Source organism: Larus michahellis, chromosome 22, assembly GCF_964199755.1.
Source record: "Larus michahellis chromosome 22, bLarMic1.1, whole genome shotgun sequence".
In the NCBI taxonomy this organism is placed as follows: domain Eukaryota; kingdom Metazoa; phylum Chordata; class Aves; order Charadriiformes; family Laridae; genus Larus; species Larus michahellis.
In genome coordinates, this window is record NC_133917.1 from 3049304 (window position 1) to 3064158 (window position 14855).

A 14855-nucleotide genomic window follows, 5' to 3' on the forward strand; every position below is an offset into this window, starting at 1 on the left:
TCACGGACCGGGGCCGCCGCTCACCATTTCAATTCAAGGACGGACAAAGCCCGGGCCGGCGGGGGGGGTGTAGGGGGGTGTCCCGCATCGGGCACCCCCCCCTTGTCACCCCCTCCCCCGGGCCGGGAGGGGCTCGGGGCCGCCCCAGGGTCTGCTCCAGGACGGCGGCTCCCACCCCCTCACCCCCCGCCCCGGTTCCCGGCCGGGCCAGGCGGTGTCCGCGCCCTCGGGCCGCCGCCCCGTCGGGGCTCCCGGGGCTGAGGTCAGCGGCCGCGGGGAGGCCCCGGGGCGCGGCCGGGAGGGCCCTGCCCGGGGCTGTGCCACCAGCGGCGGGGCCCAAACACGACTTTCCTCCCCGCCCCATCCCGGGACCCCCGTACCGCTACCCTCGGACCCCCACCCCGTCCCCCGCCGCCTCCCGCTGCCCCGAGCACCCCCCCGGGGCGTCCGCTCCCCGCCCCATCTCCTCTGCTGCCCCCGCGCAGCCCGACGGCGGCCCCGGGGGTGTCGATGCTCGGGAACCCCCGGCCCCGGGCTGTCCGCGGGAGCCCGGCGGCGCGGCGCGGCTCCCGCAGCCGTCGGGGCGACCGGTGTTGCCGGTGCCCCCGGGACCGCCGCCCTTACCTGCCCGGGGGCGGGGGGCGCCGCCGGTCCCGACCCGTCCCGTCCCGCCGCAACGAGCAGGGACGGACGGACGGACGGACGGACGGACAGCGGGACGGACGGACAGCCGGGCGGATCGGGGTGGGGGGGCGGGGGGGGGAGCCGGGGGTGCCCCGCACCCGCTGCCAGCCCCTGCCCGGCCCGTGAGCACCGGGACGGGATGGGGGGGGCTCTGTGCGGGGAGGGCGTCCCCTGTCCCCCCCGTGCAGTTGCTGGGGTCCCCTGTCCCCCCCCGTGCGGTTATGGGGGTCCCCGCCCCCCCGGTGAAGCAGAGGGCACTCCTCCCTCGCCGTGCCCTCCCGGAGGGGTTTCATGCCGTGGGGGGACACCGGGACCACCCCGCTCCCATCAGCCCCCCCCGGTGCAGGCCCCCCCACCCCGCACTGCTGCAGCCGCTGCCATGGAAACGGTTCGCGGCTCTCGCGAGCTCGTCGCCCCCCCCCCTCCCCGCGCGCGCCCCCGGGCCCGGTGCGGGGGGCGGAGGGGGGGGGGGGCGGGAAGCGGGGCGGGGGGGTGGGGGGGGGCACCGGGAGCTCTCGCGAGATCGGCGCGATCGGGCCTCCGCTTCCGGCGGCGGGAGCGGTGCAGAGTCAGCTGCGGGCGGGGGGCGCCACCGGCACCGGCACCAGGTGCGGGGGGGGTTGTTCGCACCGGGGGGTGGGGGTGGGGGTCCGAGGCGCCGTGCATCGGCGGGAGCGCTGCAACGGAGGGCGGGAGGGGGGGCGGTGGCATCGCACCGGCGCGGGGGGGGCTGCAGTGCGGTTGGGGGTGCACGGTGCGTTGGGGGTGCGGAGCACCGGGGGGGGCATCGCACCGGGGGGGGGGGCGGGGGTGCTTGTGCGGTGCAGCGGGAGGGGCGCGGGGTGCGTGGGGGGAGCGGGCAGCGCCTGGGGGGCGGTGCGGCGTGCGGGGGCGATGCGGCGGGGGGGGGCGGTGCGGCGCGAGGGGGGGGGGCCCGGCGATTTGGGGGTGCGCTGCAATCCGGGGGGGGGGAGGCGGTGCGTTGGAGGGGCGCAGGGAGAGCGCGGGGGGTGTGCTGCTGTCGGGGGGGGGGCGGGGGGGGCAGTGAATTCGGGGGGCGTCGCGCCGCGGGGCTGCGGGGGGGCCCCGGGGGCGGGCGGCAGCCTACGGCCGGGAGGGGCGCGCTGCGGTGCGGGGGGGGGCGGTGGAGGGCGCTCGGGGCCCCCCTTCGAGGAGGCTACAGGGCCGGGGGAGCCGTGAATGGGCTGGGGGGGTGCAGGGGTTGTCGAGGTGGGGGTTGTTGTGTGTCGTGTCCCCCCCCCCCCAGAAGGGCTGGGACCCCATGCCTCAGTTTCCCCCATTGCAGAGCCCTGGCCTGTCCCCTTGTAGGGTGCAGCACGGGGTTGGGGGGACACCCCCACCCCCAGCACGGCCCCCCCACATTGAGCCGCACACAGAGGCAGCCCCCACGGAGTGCCTGGCCCTGGCCCCACCCCCCGGGGTCCCCCAAGCCCCGCATCCCCCCAGGACATGTGGGTCCCTGTGGGGAGCACAGGGGAGCTCCGCAGCCCCCCCCCCCCTCCTCAGGGCCACCCCCTAGCCCCAAACGCCGGCCCCGTGCCCCCGCAGGATCCGGCCTCGCCTGCGGACGGAGCCAACGCCGCCGTCACCATGGGCAACATCTTTGGGAACCTGCTGAAGAGCCTGATCGGGAAGAAGGAGATGCGGATCCTGATGGTGGGGCTGGATGCTGCCGGCAAGACCACCATCCTCTACAAGCTGAAGCTGGGGGAGATCGTCACCACCATCCCCACCATAGGTGTGCGAGGGGGGGTGGCACCAGGCGGGAACCCCTCCCCATCAGGGCTCCTTGGGAGGGGGCTCGCGGCCCCGCGTGCCTCAGTTTTCCTCCGCTGTCGCTCCCCACAGGGTTCAACGTGGAGACGGTGGAGTACAAGAACATCAGCTTCACCGTGTGGGACGTGGGTGGGCAGGACAAGATCCGGCCCCTCTGGCGGCATTACTTCCAAAACACCCAGGGTAGGTGCTCCCCAGGGACGCCGGAGGTGGGGGGACAGGGCTTGCCGGGGATGGCCGTGGGTCCGGCCGGATCCCTGCGCCCCCAGCAGCGCCCACTCGCTGTCCCCAGGGCTGATCTTTGTGGTGGACAGCAACGACCGGGAGCGGGTGAACGAGGCGCGGGAGGAGCTCATGCGAATGCTGGCAGAGGACGAGCTGCGAGACGCCGTCCTCCTCGTTTTCGCCAACAAGCAGGTGGGTCGGGGAGGGGGGAGACCATCTGGTGGGACCAGGACCATCCCTGGGGCGTCAGGGCTGGTATCTAGCGATGCCCATGGCAGGACCATGCCTGTGCCCATGGCATCAGGGCTGGTATTCAGCAGTCCCTCTGGCTGGACCGTGCCCATCCCCGTGGTATCGGGGTTGGGATCGTACCAGCCCCCGTCTTAGAGCTGTGCCCGTGCCCGTGGCATTGGGGCTGGTGTTCAATACTCCTTCTGGCTGGACCATGCCCATCCCCGTGGTATCGGGACTGGGATCTTACCAGCCCCTGTCGTAGAGCTGTGCCCATCCCTGTGGCATCAGGGCTGGTATTTAATACTCCCTCTGGCAGGGCTGTGCCCATCCCTGTGGCATCAGGGCTGGGGTTTAACACCTTGGTGGCAGCCCCACGCTCCTCCCCATGGCGTCAGGGCTGGTCTTTAACACCGCCTCTGGCTGGACTATGCCCATCCCCATGGCATCGGGGCCGGCGTCTCCCGTCCCTGCGGCAGGCCCGCGCTTCTCCCCGCAGCATCAGGGCTGGTTGCCAGCCGCCGTGGCACGATAGCGCCTGTCCCCACGGCATCGGGGCCACTGTCGGCCCCCCGCGGCGGCGTGGCACCCATCCCCGCGGTCTCGAGGCTGGATTGTCACCCCATCTCTGCCCTAGGACCTGCCCAATGCCATGAACGCGGCGGAGATCACGGACAAGCTGGGGCTGCACTCCCTGCGCCACCGTAACTGGTACATCCAGGCCACCTGTGCCACCAGCGGGGACGGGCTCTACGAGGGCCTCGACTGGCTCGCCAACCAGCTCAAGAACAAGAAGTGAGCGGGTGGCCGCTGGCCCCGGCCCGCCCCCCCACCCCCACCCCGCACCCCCGGTTCCCCCCCGGGGCTGTGCCAGGCCCCCCCCGGCCGCCCCCTCCCCGCCCCGGTTGGGTTTTGCTTTCTTCTGGCACCGGTTGCTGTGGGGTTTTTTGCCTTTTTTTGGGGTCTCCTCGGTTCCCCTCGGATCTCGTGTGTGCGTGCGTGGAAATATAGCTATATATAACTTATCTGGGGGGGTGGGGGGCAGAGCCCCGGGGAGCGGGATGGGGGCTGGGGGCCACCTCGGTGCTGCCCTGCCCGGGGGAGGGGGGGGCCATGCCGGGGCACCCCGTCCCTGTGCATGTCCCCGCACCCCTCGCCTTCCTCTGGACCAAATGTGGGGGCCGCGGGGCCGCAGGGGGCATTTGGGACCATACACACCTTCCCCCGCTTTCCCCCAGCGCCCTCCCCCCGCCCTCCCCGGGAGGTCCCACACGTCCCTGGCCCCCCCATGTCACTTCGAGGCAGGTCTCCTCCCCGCAGCGCGACCCCCAGGGGGGAGGCACGGGGCTGCTGGGACCCCCGTGGTTCCCCCCAGCCGTGTCTCCACACCCCCCGCCCCCCCCCCCAAGCCCTGGCCGCCTGCACCCCAGCCCCATGCCAGCATAGTGATTGTATGTCCCTGCCCCTCACGGACGGACAGACGGCCCCGTACTGTACCCCCCCCACCCCCCTCCCCGGCACCGTATTTATACCCCCGGTCTGTGCTTGGTGTGACGTGTCGCTGCGGCTCTGCCCCGTCCGGGGACGTGTGTACTTGGCCCCCCCCTCTCCCCCACTCCCCGCGCCTGAGACGGTGGGTGACCCCCCGGCCCCCCCCCCCCCTTGGATATTAAACTTGTTTTATGTAGTGCTGCCCCATGGCTCTTCTTCCACAGCCCCCCTGGCGTGGGGGTCCCGCCAAGGGGGACGGTGATGGACAGCCCTGGGCTGGTTTTAATTAGAAAGAGCTTAGCGGGACGCGGGGGGCTGGCGGGGGGGCGAGGGGGGGCTCCCCCTTCCCAGGCTCATCTTTAGGGGAATATTGGATGAAATGGTAAATCCCATTAGCGCTAATCCCAGCCGGGGCGTGGGGACGGTGCCAGCGCCGGGACGGGTGTGAGTGGGGCTCAGCCCCCCACCTTCCGGTGTCACCCCCCCCCGCCACGGGCCAGGGGCCTGGCTGAGTCCTGTTTGGGGCCAGCACTGCTGTCCCCGTCCCCGTAGTCCCCTCTGGGTTAGTGGCTGGTTGAGGGGGGGAGGCTCTTGGCCCCCAGGACCCCACCAAAGCGGTGTGCGATGCTGGCTGCCCGGGTGCCTGGGTTCCTCCTGCCCGGGGGAGCTGGAGCAGGGGTGACCGGGGCTCTGGCTGAGAGCTGCAGAGCCGGCACCGGCGCGTTCCCACCGGCTGGGCCAGCAGCTTTGTCTGGCGGGGGCCAGCCCGGCGCTGACCCGGTGGCCCTAATCCCATTAGTGCCCTGGCCCCCAGCCGCCAGCCCGGCTTCCCCACCTCTCGGCAACCGGGGCTGGTATGTGGGTGCGCCGGTGGGGCCGGCGTGCCGATGCCGTCGTCTGGGAGCTGCACCGGGGCCTGCGCCGGCACTGCCACCACCGGGGCCACCACCACCACCACCGCCAACAGGGCTATGGCCACCGGCAAGGGCCGAGGGAGCCCAGCTGCCCCCCCCATGTGCCAAAGTGACCCTCCTGAAGCAGGGCTGCCCACCACGAGCCGGGATTCCCCGTGGGGAGGGGCTGTCTCACATGTCCCCCAGCCCTGTGCCGCAGCCCCCGGCCATGGGGACACGAGGGTGTTGGGGCAGGTTTGGCTCCACACAGGGCCCGGGTCCCCCCAGTCCAGCTCCTCACTGGTGAGGGGCTCAGGTTCCCTTGTCCCGCATGGCTGGGGGGGCGTAGAAGGGGTGCTGGGGTGCAGGGATGCTTTGTGCCCACTGGGTGCCAGGGAAGGATGCCGGGCTCAGGTGGGTGCTGGAGAAGGGTCCTGGACCCAGGTGGGTGCTGGTGAGGAGTTCTCGACCCAGGTGAGTGACAGGGAGGGATCCTGGGAGCAGGTGGGTGCCAGGGAAGGATGCTGGGTTAAAGGGGGTGCCAGAGAAGGGTCCTGGACCCGGGTGGGTGCCAGGCAGGGGTCCCACACCCGGTTGGGTGCCGGTTTCTCCAGGCTTTGCTGCCGCCTGCTGGTACCGAGTCCCGACAGCGCCGGGACAGCGGGTGCTGCACTCAGTGAGTGCCTGGGGACGGGCCCCCCGCCCGGACCCCCCCCCGACCCCTGCCCGGGGCGGTCGGCTCAGCCGGGGAGCGCCGGGACAGTCTCCGGGCCGAGACGGACGCCCGGTGCCAGCCCGGGCTGGGTGGCACCGGAGCCCGGACGGACGCGCGTCCCCGGGCACCGAACGGGGAGCCGGGCCCCGGGGACATCCATCCCCCCCGAGCCCCGCCGAGGCTCGGGGCAGCTCCGGCCGCCCCGACGGCGCAGTGCCCGTCCCGCGGCCCGGTGCCGGTGCCGGCGGGGGCGGGGCCGGGAGGCGGGGCCCGGGGAGTAGCCGGGGGCCGGGCCGGGCCGGGCGGGGCGGTCCCGGTGCCGCCGCCGCCGCCGCCGCCAGCCCGGCCATGCCGCCCCCCGCCGCGCTGCTGCTGTTGGCGCTGCTGCTGCTGCCGCCGCCGCCGCCCGCCCGCGCCGCCGAGAGCGAAACCGAAAGCGGCGACCGGGGACTGCGGTTGGAGACGCTCGTGAGCCCCGGGGGCACCGCGGGGGAGCGGGGGGAGCGGGGACCCCCGGCGGGCTCCGTGGACGGGGAGCTGGGAGCGGGGTGGGACCGGGGGCGCGGCGGGGGACGGGGGCACCGGCGGGACTCTGTTGGCCGGGGGGGTGCAGGGGGGCACCGGGGAGCCCGGTCTGGGCGGGGGGCGCGCGGAGCACAGGGGGGACCGGACTGCGCAGGGGGGGCGGCACGGGGGGGGACCGGGCTGCAGAGGGGGAGCACGGGGCACCGAGAGGACTGGGCTGCGGAGCCGCGGCGGGGGGGCACGCACCGGGAGGACGGGGCTGCGGAGAGGGGACACCGGGGGAACGGGGCTGCGGAGGGGGAGTACGGGGCACCGGGAGGACCGGGGGTCCGGGAGGGAGCTCGGCTCACGGAGCACTCGCGGGGGGGGGGGGGGGGGGGCCGCGGGCACGGAGGAGGGGGTGCGTGGACTCCGTGGCGGGGGTCCCTGGGCCCCCGTGACCCTCCTCGTTGCAGGTGCCTCCCCCCGAGGGCTGCACGGAGCTGTCGGCGCCGGGGGACACGGTGCACATCCACTACACGGTGCGGGGCGGGCGGCCGGAGGAACACGTCAGCACTGCGCTCCGCCGGGCGGGGCGGGCGGCGGCGGCACCCGCGGGGGGGGAGGGCACGGCAGCCCTGGGCCAGCACCGGGGCGGCTCCGGGGTGGGCATGGGGGCGGCACAGGGATGGCACTGGGGCGGTACCGGGGGGGGCGGGTGTGGGGATGGCACTGGGGTGGGCACGGAGGTAGCACTGGGTGGCACCGGGATGGGCACAGGGATGGCACTGGGGTGGTATTGGGGGGGGGGGGGCAGGTGTGAGGGTGGCACTGGGGGGGGCATAGGGATGGCGCTGGGACAGGCATTGGGACTGGCACAGGGTCAGCACTGGAGTAGGCATGGGGACAGCCCCGGTATGAGCCCTGGTGGCACCTGGACTGGCATAGGGGTGGTACTGGGACTGGCACGGGGGGCAGCCCCAGTATGGGCACGGGTTGGCACTGGGGCCAGCACAAGGCTTGCCCCCGGCACTGGGAGCAGGGTGTGACTGTCCCCAGGGCAGCACTGGTGTTAGCACGGGGGTGACACTGGGATCAGCACAGGGGTGGCCCTGCGGGGGCAAGAGCCTCAGCACCAGAGTGGCAGTGGAACAACGCTGGGACCCACATGGGGACAGCCCCCCCCCCACTGCATCCCCAGGGGTGACAGTGCCCGTATCCCCGCAGGGCAGCCTGGAGGATGGCCGCATCATCGACACTTCGCTGAGCCGGGACCCGCTCCAGGTGGAGCTGGGCAAGCGCCAAGTCATCCCCGGTGAGCGGGGGGGCCAGGGGGGCTGCGGGGGTTGGCGGGGGACACACACACGTTAGCTGGGGTGGATCATCCCAGCTGAGTGGGCTGTGGGGTGCCCCCGGCCATCCCTGCTCACCCTCTGCCCCCTCTCCTCGCAGGCCTGGAACAGAGTCTGCTGGACATGTGTGTGGGGTAAGTTGGGCGGGGGGGTGGGCAGCAGTACCCCCCACCCAGTCTGGTGTGGGTCTGGCCCCACCGGGCACCGGTGCTGACCGTCTCTTGCCGCGGCAGGGAGAAGCGGAGAGCCATCATCCCCCCTCACCTGGCCTACGGCAAGCGGGGCTCCCCTCCCACCATCCCAGGTAAGCGCAACCCTCAGGGTGCCCGTGGTGGGGGGGGGGGAGGGGTCCCCGTCACCCCCCTGTGGCTCAGGCTCTGCGTCCCTTTCCTCCAGGTGACGCGGTGCTGCGGTTCGAGGTGGAGCTGGTGGCTTTGTCCCGGGCCGGTTACTGGCAGAAGGTGGTGAACGAGGTGCTGCCGCTTCTGTGCCTGGGGCTGGTGCCGGCGCTGCTGGGGCTCATCGGGTACCACCTCTACCGCAAGGCCAGCAGCCCCAAGCTCTCCAAGAAGAAGCTGAAGGAGGAGAAGAGGAACAAAGCCAAAAAGAAATAAAGCCTTCCCCTCGGCATCTATGGCTGCTCTGCGTCTGCCCTGTCCGGCTCTGGGGGTCAGTGGCGGGGTGGGGGGGAGGGAGGGCACACAGAGCAGTGGAAAGGGCCTGTCGTGTTGTCCCCCCTCCCCGGCTCCAGCCTTGGGGCTGAGGAGGTGATGTGTCAGACCTGAGCGGGAGGTGACAGATCCACACCTGCCCTGACAAAGCTCAGTGGGTCCCAGAAATAAGGCCCCTGGCACATGGTTTTGGGCACAGTTCAGCTCTTTAATGGCACCTCCGGGCAGTCACGGTTTCTGTGGTGCTCCCAAGCGCTTGGCAGGGTGTCCTGGTCTGAACCGGGGGAATTCTCAGCTGGTGCTGGTGGAGCCGTGGATGGGGTCTGGCTGGGCATCCCCCTCCCAAGAGGATGTTGGGATGCGTGGCCCCCCTTGGCCTGGGGCAAGTCCCTGGGGACACAGCTCTTGTGCTCGACAGCGAGGAGTGGGTTGGGCTGGCCCAGCATCTCCTGGGTGATGGAGATCCCCGCCAGGTACTGCCGGAGCAGCTGCCGCAGCTGCCGATTCCTCTGGCTCAGGGCCACCCGCTCCCGCTCCAGCGCCTGTTCCTCCAGCTTCGCCTTGTTGAACCGCTGCCAAAAGCGCTCCAGCCCCACGTAGTCCCACATGGCCTGGGCGAGAGGCAGGGAAGAGGCGAGGGGATCCCCAGCCCGTCCATGCGCCAGCCGGGCTGTCCCCGAGGCCGGATCCTGACCCTCGGCTCCCCCACGGCGGTGCCTGGGACCTTGGCACTGTCTCCTCACCTGGGCCAGGGGCTCCGTGGGCATCTCCTCAAGGACTTGCCGGGCATCTCGCTGCTCCCCCTCTGCCAGCGAGGAAGGGTAGAAGGGCAGCACCTTCTCCTCCTCCGTCTCCAGCCTGCGGCACATCTCAGCCAGACGCAGGACGCGCTGGCCCTAGTGGGGTGCAAGTGAGGGCAGGACGGGACAGCGGCACCCCCCTGGTGCTCCCCCTGCCCACGGGCTGCCGGCCTCACCTTCTCCACCACCCGCGCCAGCGTCTTCAGGGCAGCACCGCTCTGCGCCGTAAGCCTGGCCAGGCTGCCATGGGCCTTCGCCCTGGCCTGGTTCATCTCGCTCCTGAGCTCCTGGAGCTGCCTGAGGAGCTTTTCCTTCCTCTCCCGCATGTGCCGGTTCTGCTCCTCGCTCTCCTGGAGATGAGCCGCGATCTGGCCCTTGGTGGCTGTGACCAAGTCCTGGGGACAGGTAAAACGTGAGCAGCGGGGACAGAGGCATCTCCGCTGCCACAGCCATCCCTGCGCCCTGCCCCAACCTGGAGCTTTTGCAGCTTCTTTACGTGCGTCTCTATATCCCTGGAGCTCTTCTCGACCTTCTGCTTCAGTGCCTCAAAAGCAACCTGGTGCTCGGTGGCCTCCGCGTAGCTCTGCGTGGTCCGCTGGAACTGCTCCCAGAGCACCTCCACCTTCCCACCCAGCTGTGTGCGGCTGTACTGCTGCTCCTGCAGGCTCTGGGGACAGACGCAGGCAGGGGTGACCCAGCACCTCCCAAACCTCGTGTGCTCTGCTTGCAAGCCCTAAAAGACTCCTTGCAGGTTCCTCCCCCTGCCCGTGCCTTGTTCTTGATGTCATCCCAGGCGCTCTGGAAATTCAGCGTGGTCTCATGATTGTTCTCGGCGTAATTCTGCTCCGCAGCCAGCGCCACATCCCGCAGGTAACAGCGTTCTTGCTCGTGCTGCTCAAGGATGGTCTTCCTGGGGAAAACAAGAGGGCAGCTGCTGACAGAGGGAAGCAGCAGCAGTCCGAATGGGCCGCGAGAGAGCTCAGCACCAAGACAGGACAGCCAGTGGGTGCCACCGCTGTCCTTCTGCCTCTTTGTACCTCTCAGCCTCAAACTCCGTCTTCAGGGCCTCCAGCTGTGCATCATACCCCTCCTCCAGGCACGTCAGGCGGCAGCGCTGGAGCTGCAGCAGGCGGTCGACATTGTGCAGGTGGCTGCGCAGGGCCTGGGCGTGCTGTTCCTCCGCTTCCTCCAGGTCTGTGGCCAGAGACTGTGGAGATTGAGGAGGGTCATGGGTGAGCCCTGGGGCCCCCTCCCACCCGCCCCACACTCACCTCGATGACGCTGTCCTTGCAGTCCATCACCCGCTCAAAGGTCTGGCTGAGGATCTCCATGTCCTGGCGCAGCTCCTTGTCCTTGGTATCCCGCAGCACTGCCCGCCACTGCGCGTTGAGCTTGTGGAGGTTCAGGGTGCTGCTGCGCTTCTCCTTAGCCAGCTTGTCCTGGAGGGGAGGCATGAGCCACGGGGAGGGGGTCAGGGGCTGGGCGGTGCGTGGGGAAACAAGCCACCAACCCGCCTTGGGCCCCCACGCACGTTCAGGAACCGGGTGAGCATTTCTCTCTTCATCTTGTCCGCCTCCTCCTCCGCCAGCGCTTGTCTCTGCAGCAGCAGGAGCTCGTCCTCTGCCGCCATGGGGGCTGCGGCCCGTGGGCGACGCTTGCCTGGCATGGCGGGCTGGCGCTGGGCACAGGGCGTGAGGGGTGGGGGTGAGGCAAAAGGTCCTGGTCGGGGGTCCTCCAGGTGCACCCCCAGGCCCCGTTTCCCCCCGCCCACCCCTGTCTCCCCCTCCAGAACCCCCCCAGGCCCCGTCTCCCCCCGCCCACCCCTGTCTCCCCCTCCAGAACCCCCCCCCAGGCCCCGTTTCCCCCCGCCCACCCCTGTCTCCCCCTCCAGAACCCCCCCCCAGGCCCCGTTTCCCCCCGCCCACCCCTGTCTCCCCCTCCAGAACCCCCCCAGGCCCCGTTTCCCCCCGCCCACCCCTGTCTCCCCCTCCAGAACCCCTCCCAGGCCCCGTTTCCCCCCGCCTGCCCCTGTCTCCCCCTCCAGACCCTCCGTTTCCCCCCGTCCGCCCCTGTCTCTCCCTTCAGGACCCCCCTACTTTGGAGTACCACCAGACCCTATCGCCCCCGCCCCTCGGCACACCCTCCCGCACCACGGGGGTCCCGTCCTGTCCTATCCCGCTACCGGTCGCGCCCCCGCAGCCCGGCGGCCGGCGTCTCACCGGTGGTCTAGCAACGGCCACTTCCGGTTTGGGGCGGGAGCGGAGCCCCACTTCCGCCCGCAGCCAGAGGAGCGCCCCCTGGCCTGGAGGAACGGCCTCTCACCCGAGAGCGCGGGCCCCGGCAGTGCCCTGCCCCTCCGCCATTGGCCGGCGTGCCGGCAGCCGCCGTGGCGATTGGCGGACGGGCGCCGCCGTGGGCGGGGCCCGGCGGCGGCGGGGTATATAAGGGCGCTGCGGCGGCGGGGAGCAGGGCCGGCGGGCGCGCAGGCGGGCGGGGGTGTTGCGCGGGCTGTGCCGCCGCCATGCGGGAGCGGAGGTCGGTACCGGCCGCCCCGGCCCGCTGCAAGCTGGTGCTGGTGGGCGACGTGCAGTGCGGCAAGACGGCCATGCTGCAGGTGCTGGCCAAGGACTGCTACCCCGAGGTGAGCCTGGGACTGGGACCGGGTACCGGGGACCAGTGGCGGGACCGGGCGCTGACGCTCTCGGTGCCGTTGCAGACGTACGTGCCCACCGTGTTTGAGAACTACACGGCGTGTCTGGCCAGCGAGGAGCAGCGGGTGGAGCTGAGCCTCTGGGACACCTCCGGTACCGGGGGTGGGGGGGGCGGGGGAAGTTGCATGCACAGGTTTTTTTGGGGGGGGTTGGGTGTCCCTCCGGTACCGGGGGTGCAGCGGGGCGGGGGCAGCTCTGGCCCCGGTGGGGGGGAGGGTGGGGGTATTTGCTGTGGGAAGGTGATTTGGGGCCTGGGGGGCGCTGCACTGGGGTTTGGGGGGGCCCTGTGGGGGGGCTGCAGTAGAGGGAGCCCCGCAGTGGGGTGCGCTGGGGTCCCTGCAGTGGGGGGGGGGGGCGGCTTGATGGCCGCAGTGGGGAAACCTTGGAGGGGGGTGTTTCCCTGGGGGGGGTTGGTTCAGGGTGGGGGGGACAGATCCCTGGGGGACATGGGTGGGGGCCTGGCTGCCTGGGAGTCCCTGGGGACTGGCCTTGCAGGTAGGGTATGGGCACAGCCTGGGTAGGGGAGGGGGGCACAGAGCTGACCCCCTTCCTGGAGGGGCTCCCGGCACATGTGTGAGCCCCCCCAGGTGGGGGTATGGGGTGCCAGGGCCCCTGCACCCTCCCTGCGGGGGTGCCTGTGAAGGGAGGGGGGAGTAACGGAGCGCCCTGGTATTGTCCCTCCCTGGGTAACCTCAGAGGGCTGGGGGGTCAGGGTGGGGGGGGCCAGGGCCAGCCCTGCCCTGGTGCTGCAGTGTCCCCCCCCGTCGGAGGGGGGGGTCCCCCGCCACCCGCGGTCCCTGCGTTGCTATGGCGATGCGCTGGCGCAGCCTCTTTGCTATTCCACGCACGGAGCGTCTGGGCTGCAAAACCCCCTCCGAGGCCCTTTGGGGTCGGGGGTGGCCATGGGGGGGGGCACCCCTGCACCCCAAAGGGCACCCCACTGCCCCTGCACCCCCATTCACTGCCTCCCCCCGCAGTCCCTAGTGCGGTCCTGGTTTCCCCAGTTCCCCAGGGACCCATTGAAGGGGGGGGTAGCCCCTCGCCGAGTGCCAGCTGACCCCCAACACCCTCCCCGCTGGTGGGGCTCCCTGACTCGGGGCGGGGGGGGAGGAGGTGACTGTTATATAAACACCGCGGAATCCATTTCCCGTTTCCTTGTTAGGGGCGATGGGGATGTTAATGGGTTGCAGGGAACGGAGGTGACATTTTGAGGTGGTGGTGGTGGTGGTGGGGCTCTAAAGCTGTATAACTCTCCCCGTGCCCCAAGCTCTGCAAGCCCCTCTTGCCCGGGGGTCTGGGTCCGTTGTGGGGGGAGCCATGTAATAACACCCCTTTTTTTTTTTGTTTTCCCCCCCCGCCTCCCAGGTTCTCCCTACTACGACAATGTGCGCCCCCTCTGCTACAGCGACTCGGACGCCGTCCTGCTCTGCTTCGACATCAGCCGCCCCGAGACCCTTGACAGTGCGTCCAAGAAGGTGGGGGGGGTGGGGGGGAGGGAAGCCCCTCTGCAAGGTTGAGAGGGGGTGGGGGCGGCAGCAGCAGTTTGGGCTCCCCTTGTACTGACTGCAGCCCTCTGTTTCTCCCTCCAACCCCGTAGTGGAAGACGGAAATCCTGGATTATTGCCCCAACACGCGGGTGCTGCTCATCGGCTGCAAGACAGACCTGCGGACGGACCTGAGCACCCTAATGGAGCTCTCTCACCAGAAGCAGGCACCCATCTCCTATGAGCAGGTCGGGGAGGGGGGGGTGGGCGGGTGGGGGGGGGTCCCCGGAGGGGTAGGTTTGGGGGTGCTGTGCCATCTTCACGCGGGGTTGGGTTGCAGGGCTGCGCGACCGCCAGGCAGCTGGGAGCCGAGGGCTACCTGGAGTGCTCAGCCTTCACCTCGGAGAAGAGCGTCCACAGCATCTTCCGGACCGTGTCCAGCATCTGCCTCAGCAAAACCCCCCCGCAGCCCCCCAAGAGCCCCCCCCGCAGCCTCTCCAAGAGACTCCTGCACCTCCCCAGCCGCTCCGAGCTCATCTCCTCCGCCTTCAAGAAGGAAAAAGCAAAAAGCTGCTCTGTCATGTGAAGGGGGGGGGGGGTGCGACATGAATGCCCCCCCCCCCTCCATCCTGCTCAAAGTCCCCGGCCCCCCTGAGTCCCCAGGATGGGGTGGGGGGTTGGATGGGGCCCTGGAGCCCCCCCCTCACGGAGGATGGGGTGCCTGCCGCCCTCCCATCGCACCGCTTCCCCCACCAGTCCCCATCCTGAGGGGTGGCCCCCATGGCGGGGGGGTCTGGGGGGGGCCTGAGGAGGGTGCTCAACAGCTGCTCCTCAGCCCCCCCAACCCTGGGGGGGCTCATCCATGGACTCACGCTGTTTTCCCTTCCCCCCCCGCCCCATCCCTCATCTGCTGCTTGGTGCTGGGGGGGCTGTTTTATGGACTGGGGCGGTGTGGGGGGGTGGGGGATGTCTCTGTTCCATGGTCAGTGTTATTAAAAAGCTTATTTATTATCGGAAATATAAGACCCACCCACCTGCAGCGGGCGCCTGGTCCTGTCTTTGGCGGGGGGGGGGGAGGGAATCCTGGGGGTTTTTTGGGGGAGGGGGTGGTTGTTGTTGGGGTTCAGCCCGTGGGGGGGTCCCTCCCGTGTTGCTAGGGGGGAAGGGTGATGGTGACACTGCTGCGTGCCTATGCTGTCACCAGGGGTGGGGATGCAGAGGGTAAAGTCCCTGGGGTGGGGGGGATCCCAGTGCTGCGCTGGGCGCCCCAAAAGCCCCCCCCCCCCCCCCCCCCGGC

At 70.9% G+C, this 14855-nt stretch overlaps 4 protein-coding genes across 11 annotated transcripts; 3 read left to right on the forward strand and 1 right to left on the reverse strand.

The window, feature by feature from the left end:
- The first annotated feature begins 1131 nt into the window (after positions 1-1131).
- ARF3 (ARF GTPase 3) lies at positions 1132-4624 on the forward strand. Of its 2 annotated transcripts, none has more exons than XM_074565111.1 (5): positions 1132-1292; positions 2254-2443; positions 2554-2664; positions 2774-2898; positions 3575-4624. In XM_074565111.1, the coding sequence occupies exons 2-5, from the start codon at positions 2296-2298 to the stop codon at positions 3734-3736; spliced, it is 546 nt and encodes a 181-aa protein (XP_074421212.1). In that variant the 5' UTR covers positions 1132-1292; positions 2254-2295; the 3' UTR covers positions 3737-4624. The 2 variants fall into 2 exon arrangements, with proteins under 2 accessions (XP_074421212.1, XP_074421213.1); XM_074565112.1 differs by lacking the exon at positions 1132-1292 and adding an exon at positions 1417-1438 and having other exon boundaries at positions 3575-3885.
- Positions 4625-6341: 1717 nt separating this feature from the next.
- FKBP11 (FKBP prolyl isomerase 11) lies at positions 6342-8522 on the forward strand. The gene is made up of 6 exons (XM_074565022.1): positions 6342-6504; positions 7017-7082; positions 7768-7855; positions 7993-8026; positions 8126-8196; positions 8289-8522. Exons 1-6 carry the CDS (start codon positions 6385-6387, stop codon positions 8504-8506), a joined length of 597 nt encoding a protein of 198 aa, XP_074421123.1. The 5' UTR covers positions 6342-6384; the 3' UTR covers positions 8507-8522.
- Positions 8523-8632: 110 nt separating this feature from the next.
- Positions 8633-11603, reverse strand: DRC2 (dynein regulatory complex subunit 2). 6 transcript variants are annotated; one of them, XM_074564959.1, is made up of 9 exons: positions 11583-11603; positions 10895-11041; positions 10635-10802; positions 10401-10570; positions 10135-10273; positions 9836-10030; positions 9540-9758; positions 9307-9459; positions 8633-9174 (listed from the first exon to the last, which is right to left on the reverse strand). In XM_074564959.1, the coding sequence occupies exons 2-9, from the start codon at positions 11027-11029 to the stop codon at positions 8764-8766; spliced, it is 1590 nt and encodes a 529-aa protein (XP_074421060.1). In that variant the 5' UTR covers positions 11030-11041; positions 11583-11603; the 3' UTR covers positions 8633-8763. The 6 variants fall into 6 exon arrangements, with proteins under 6 accessions (XP_074421060.1, XP_074421063.1, XP_074421062.1 ...); XM_074564962.1 differs by lacking the exon at positions 11583-11603 and adding an exon at positions 11514-11577; XM_074564961.1 differs by lacking the exon at positions 11583-11603 and adding an exon at positions 11546-11569.
- A 194-nt stretch (positions 11604-11797) lies between these two features.
- Positions 11798-14597, forward strand: RND1 (Rho family GTPase 1). Of its 2 annotated transcripts, XM_074565142.1 has the most exons (5): positions 11798-12004; positions 12080-12167; positions 13440-13549; positions 13672-13806; positions 13899-14597. In XM_074565142.1, exons 1-5 carry the CDS (start codon positions 11885-11887, stop codon positions 14142-14144), a joined length of 699 nt encoding a protein of 232 aa, XP_074421243.1. In that variant the 5' UTR covers positions 11798-11884; the 3' UTR covers positions 14145-14597. The 2 variants fall into 2 exon arrangements, with proteins under 2 accessions (XP_074421243.1, XP_074421244.1); XM_074565143.1 differs by lacking the exon at positions 12080-12167 and having other exon boundaries at positions 11824-12004; positions 13440-13535.
- The last annotated feature ends 258 nt before the right edge of the window (positions 14598-14855 follow it).

Coding starts and splice junctions, on each gene's coding strand:
- DRC2 (XM_074564956.1), bottom strand. CDS start 11,029: ATGCCAGGCAAGCGTCGCCCACGGGCCGCAGCCCCCATGGCGGCAGAG. Junction 10,803..10,894: donor TGCTCACCCGGTTCCTGAAC/GTGCGTGGGGGC, acceptor CCTCCCCTCCAG/GACAAGCTGGCTAAGGAGAA. Junction 9,759..9,835: donor AGAAGCTGCAAAAGCTCCAG/GTTGGGGCAGGG, acceptor ACCTGTCCCCAG/GACTTGGTCACAGCCACCAA.
- ARF3 (XM_074565111.1), top strand. CDS start 2,296: ATGGGCAACATCTTTGGGAACCTGCTGAAGAGCCTGATCGGGAAGAAG. Junction 2,444..2,553: donor CACCACCATCCCCACCATAG/GTGTGCGAGGGG, acceptor CGCTCCCCACAG/GGTTCAACGTGGAGACGGTG. Junction 2,899..3,574: donor TCGTTTTCGCCAACAAGCAG/GTGGGTCGGGGA, acceptor TCTCTGCCCTAG/GACCTGCCCAATGCCATGAA.
- RND1 (XM_074565142.1), top strand. CDS start 11,885: ATGCGGGAGCGGAGGTCGGTACCGGCCGCCCCGGCCCGCTGCAAGCTG. Junction 12,005..12,079: donor CCAAGGACTGCTACCCCGAG/GTGAGCCTGGGA, acceptor GTGCCGTTGCAG/ACGTACGTGCCCACCGTGTT. Junction 13,807..13,898: donor CACCCATCTCCTATGAGCAG/GTCGGGGAGGGG, acceptor GTTGGGTTGCAG/GGCTGCGCGACCGCCAGGCA.
- FKBP11 (XM_074565022.1), top strand. CDS start 6,385: ATGCCGCCCCCCGCCGCGCTGCTGCTGTTGGCGCTGCTGCTGCTGCCG. Junction 7,083..7,767: donor CGGTGCACATCCACTACACG/GTGCGGGGCGGG, acceptor GTATCCCCGCAG/GGCAGCCTGGAGGATGGCCG. Junction 8,027..8,125: donor CTGCTGGACATGTGTGTGGG/GTAAGTTGGGCG, acceptor TTGCCGCGGCAG/GGAGAAGCGGAGAGCCATCA.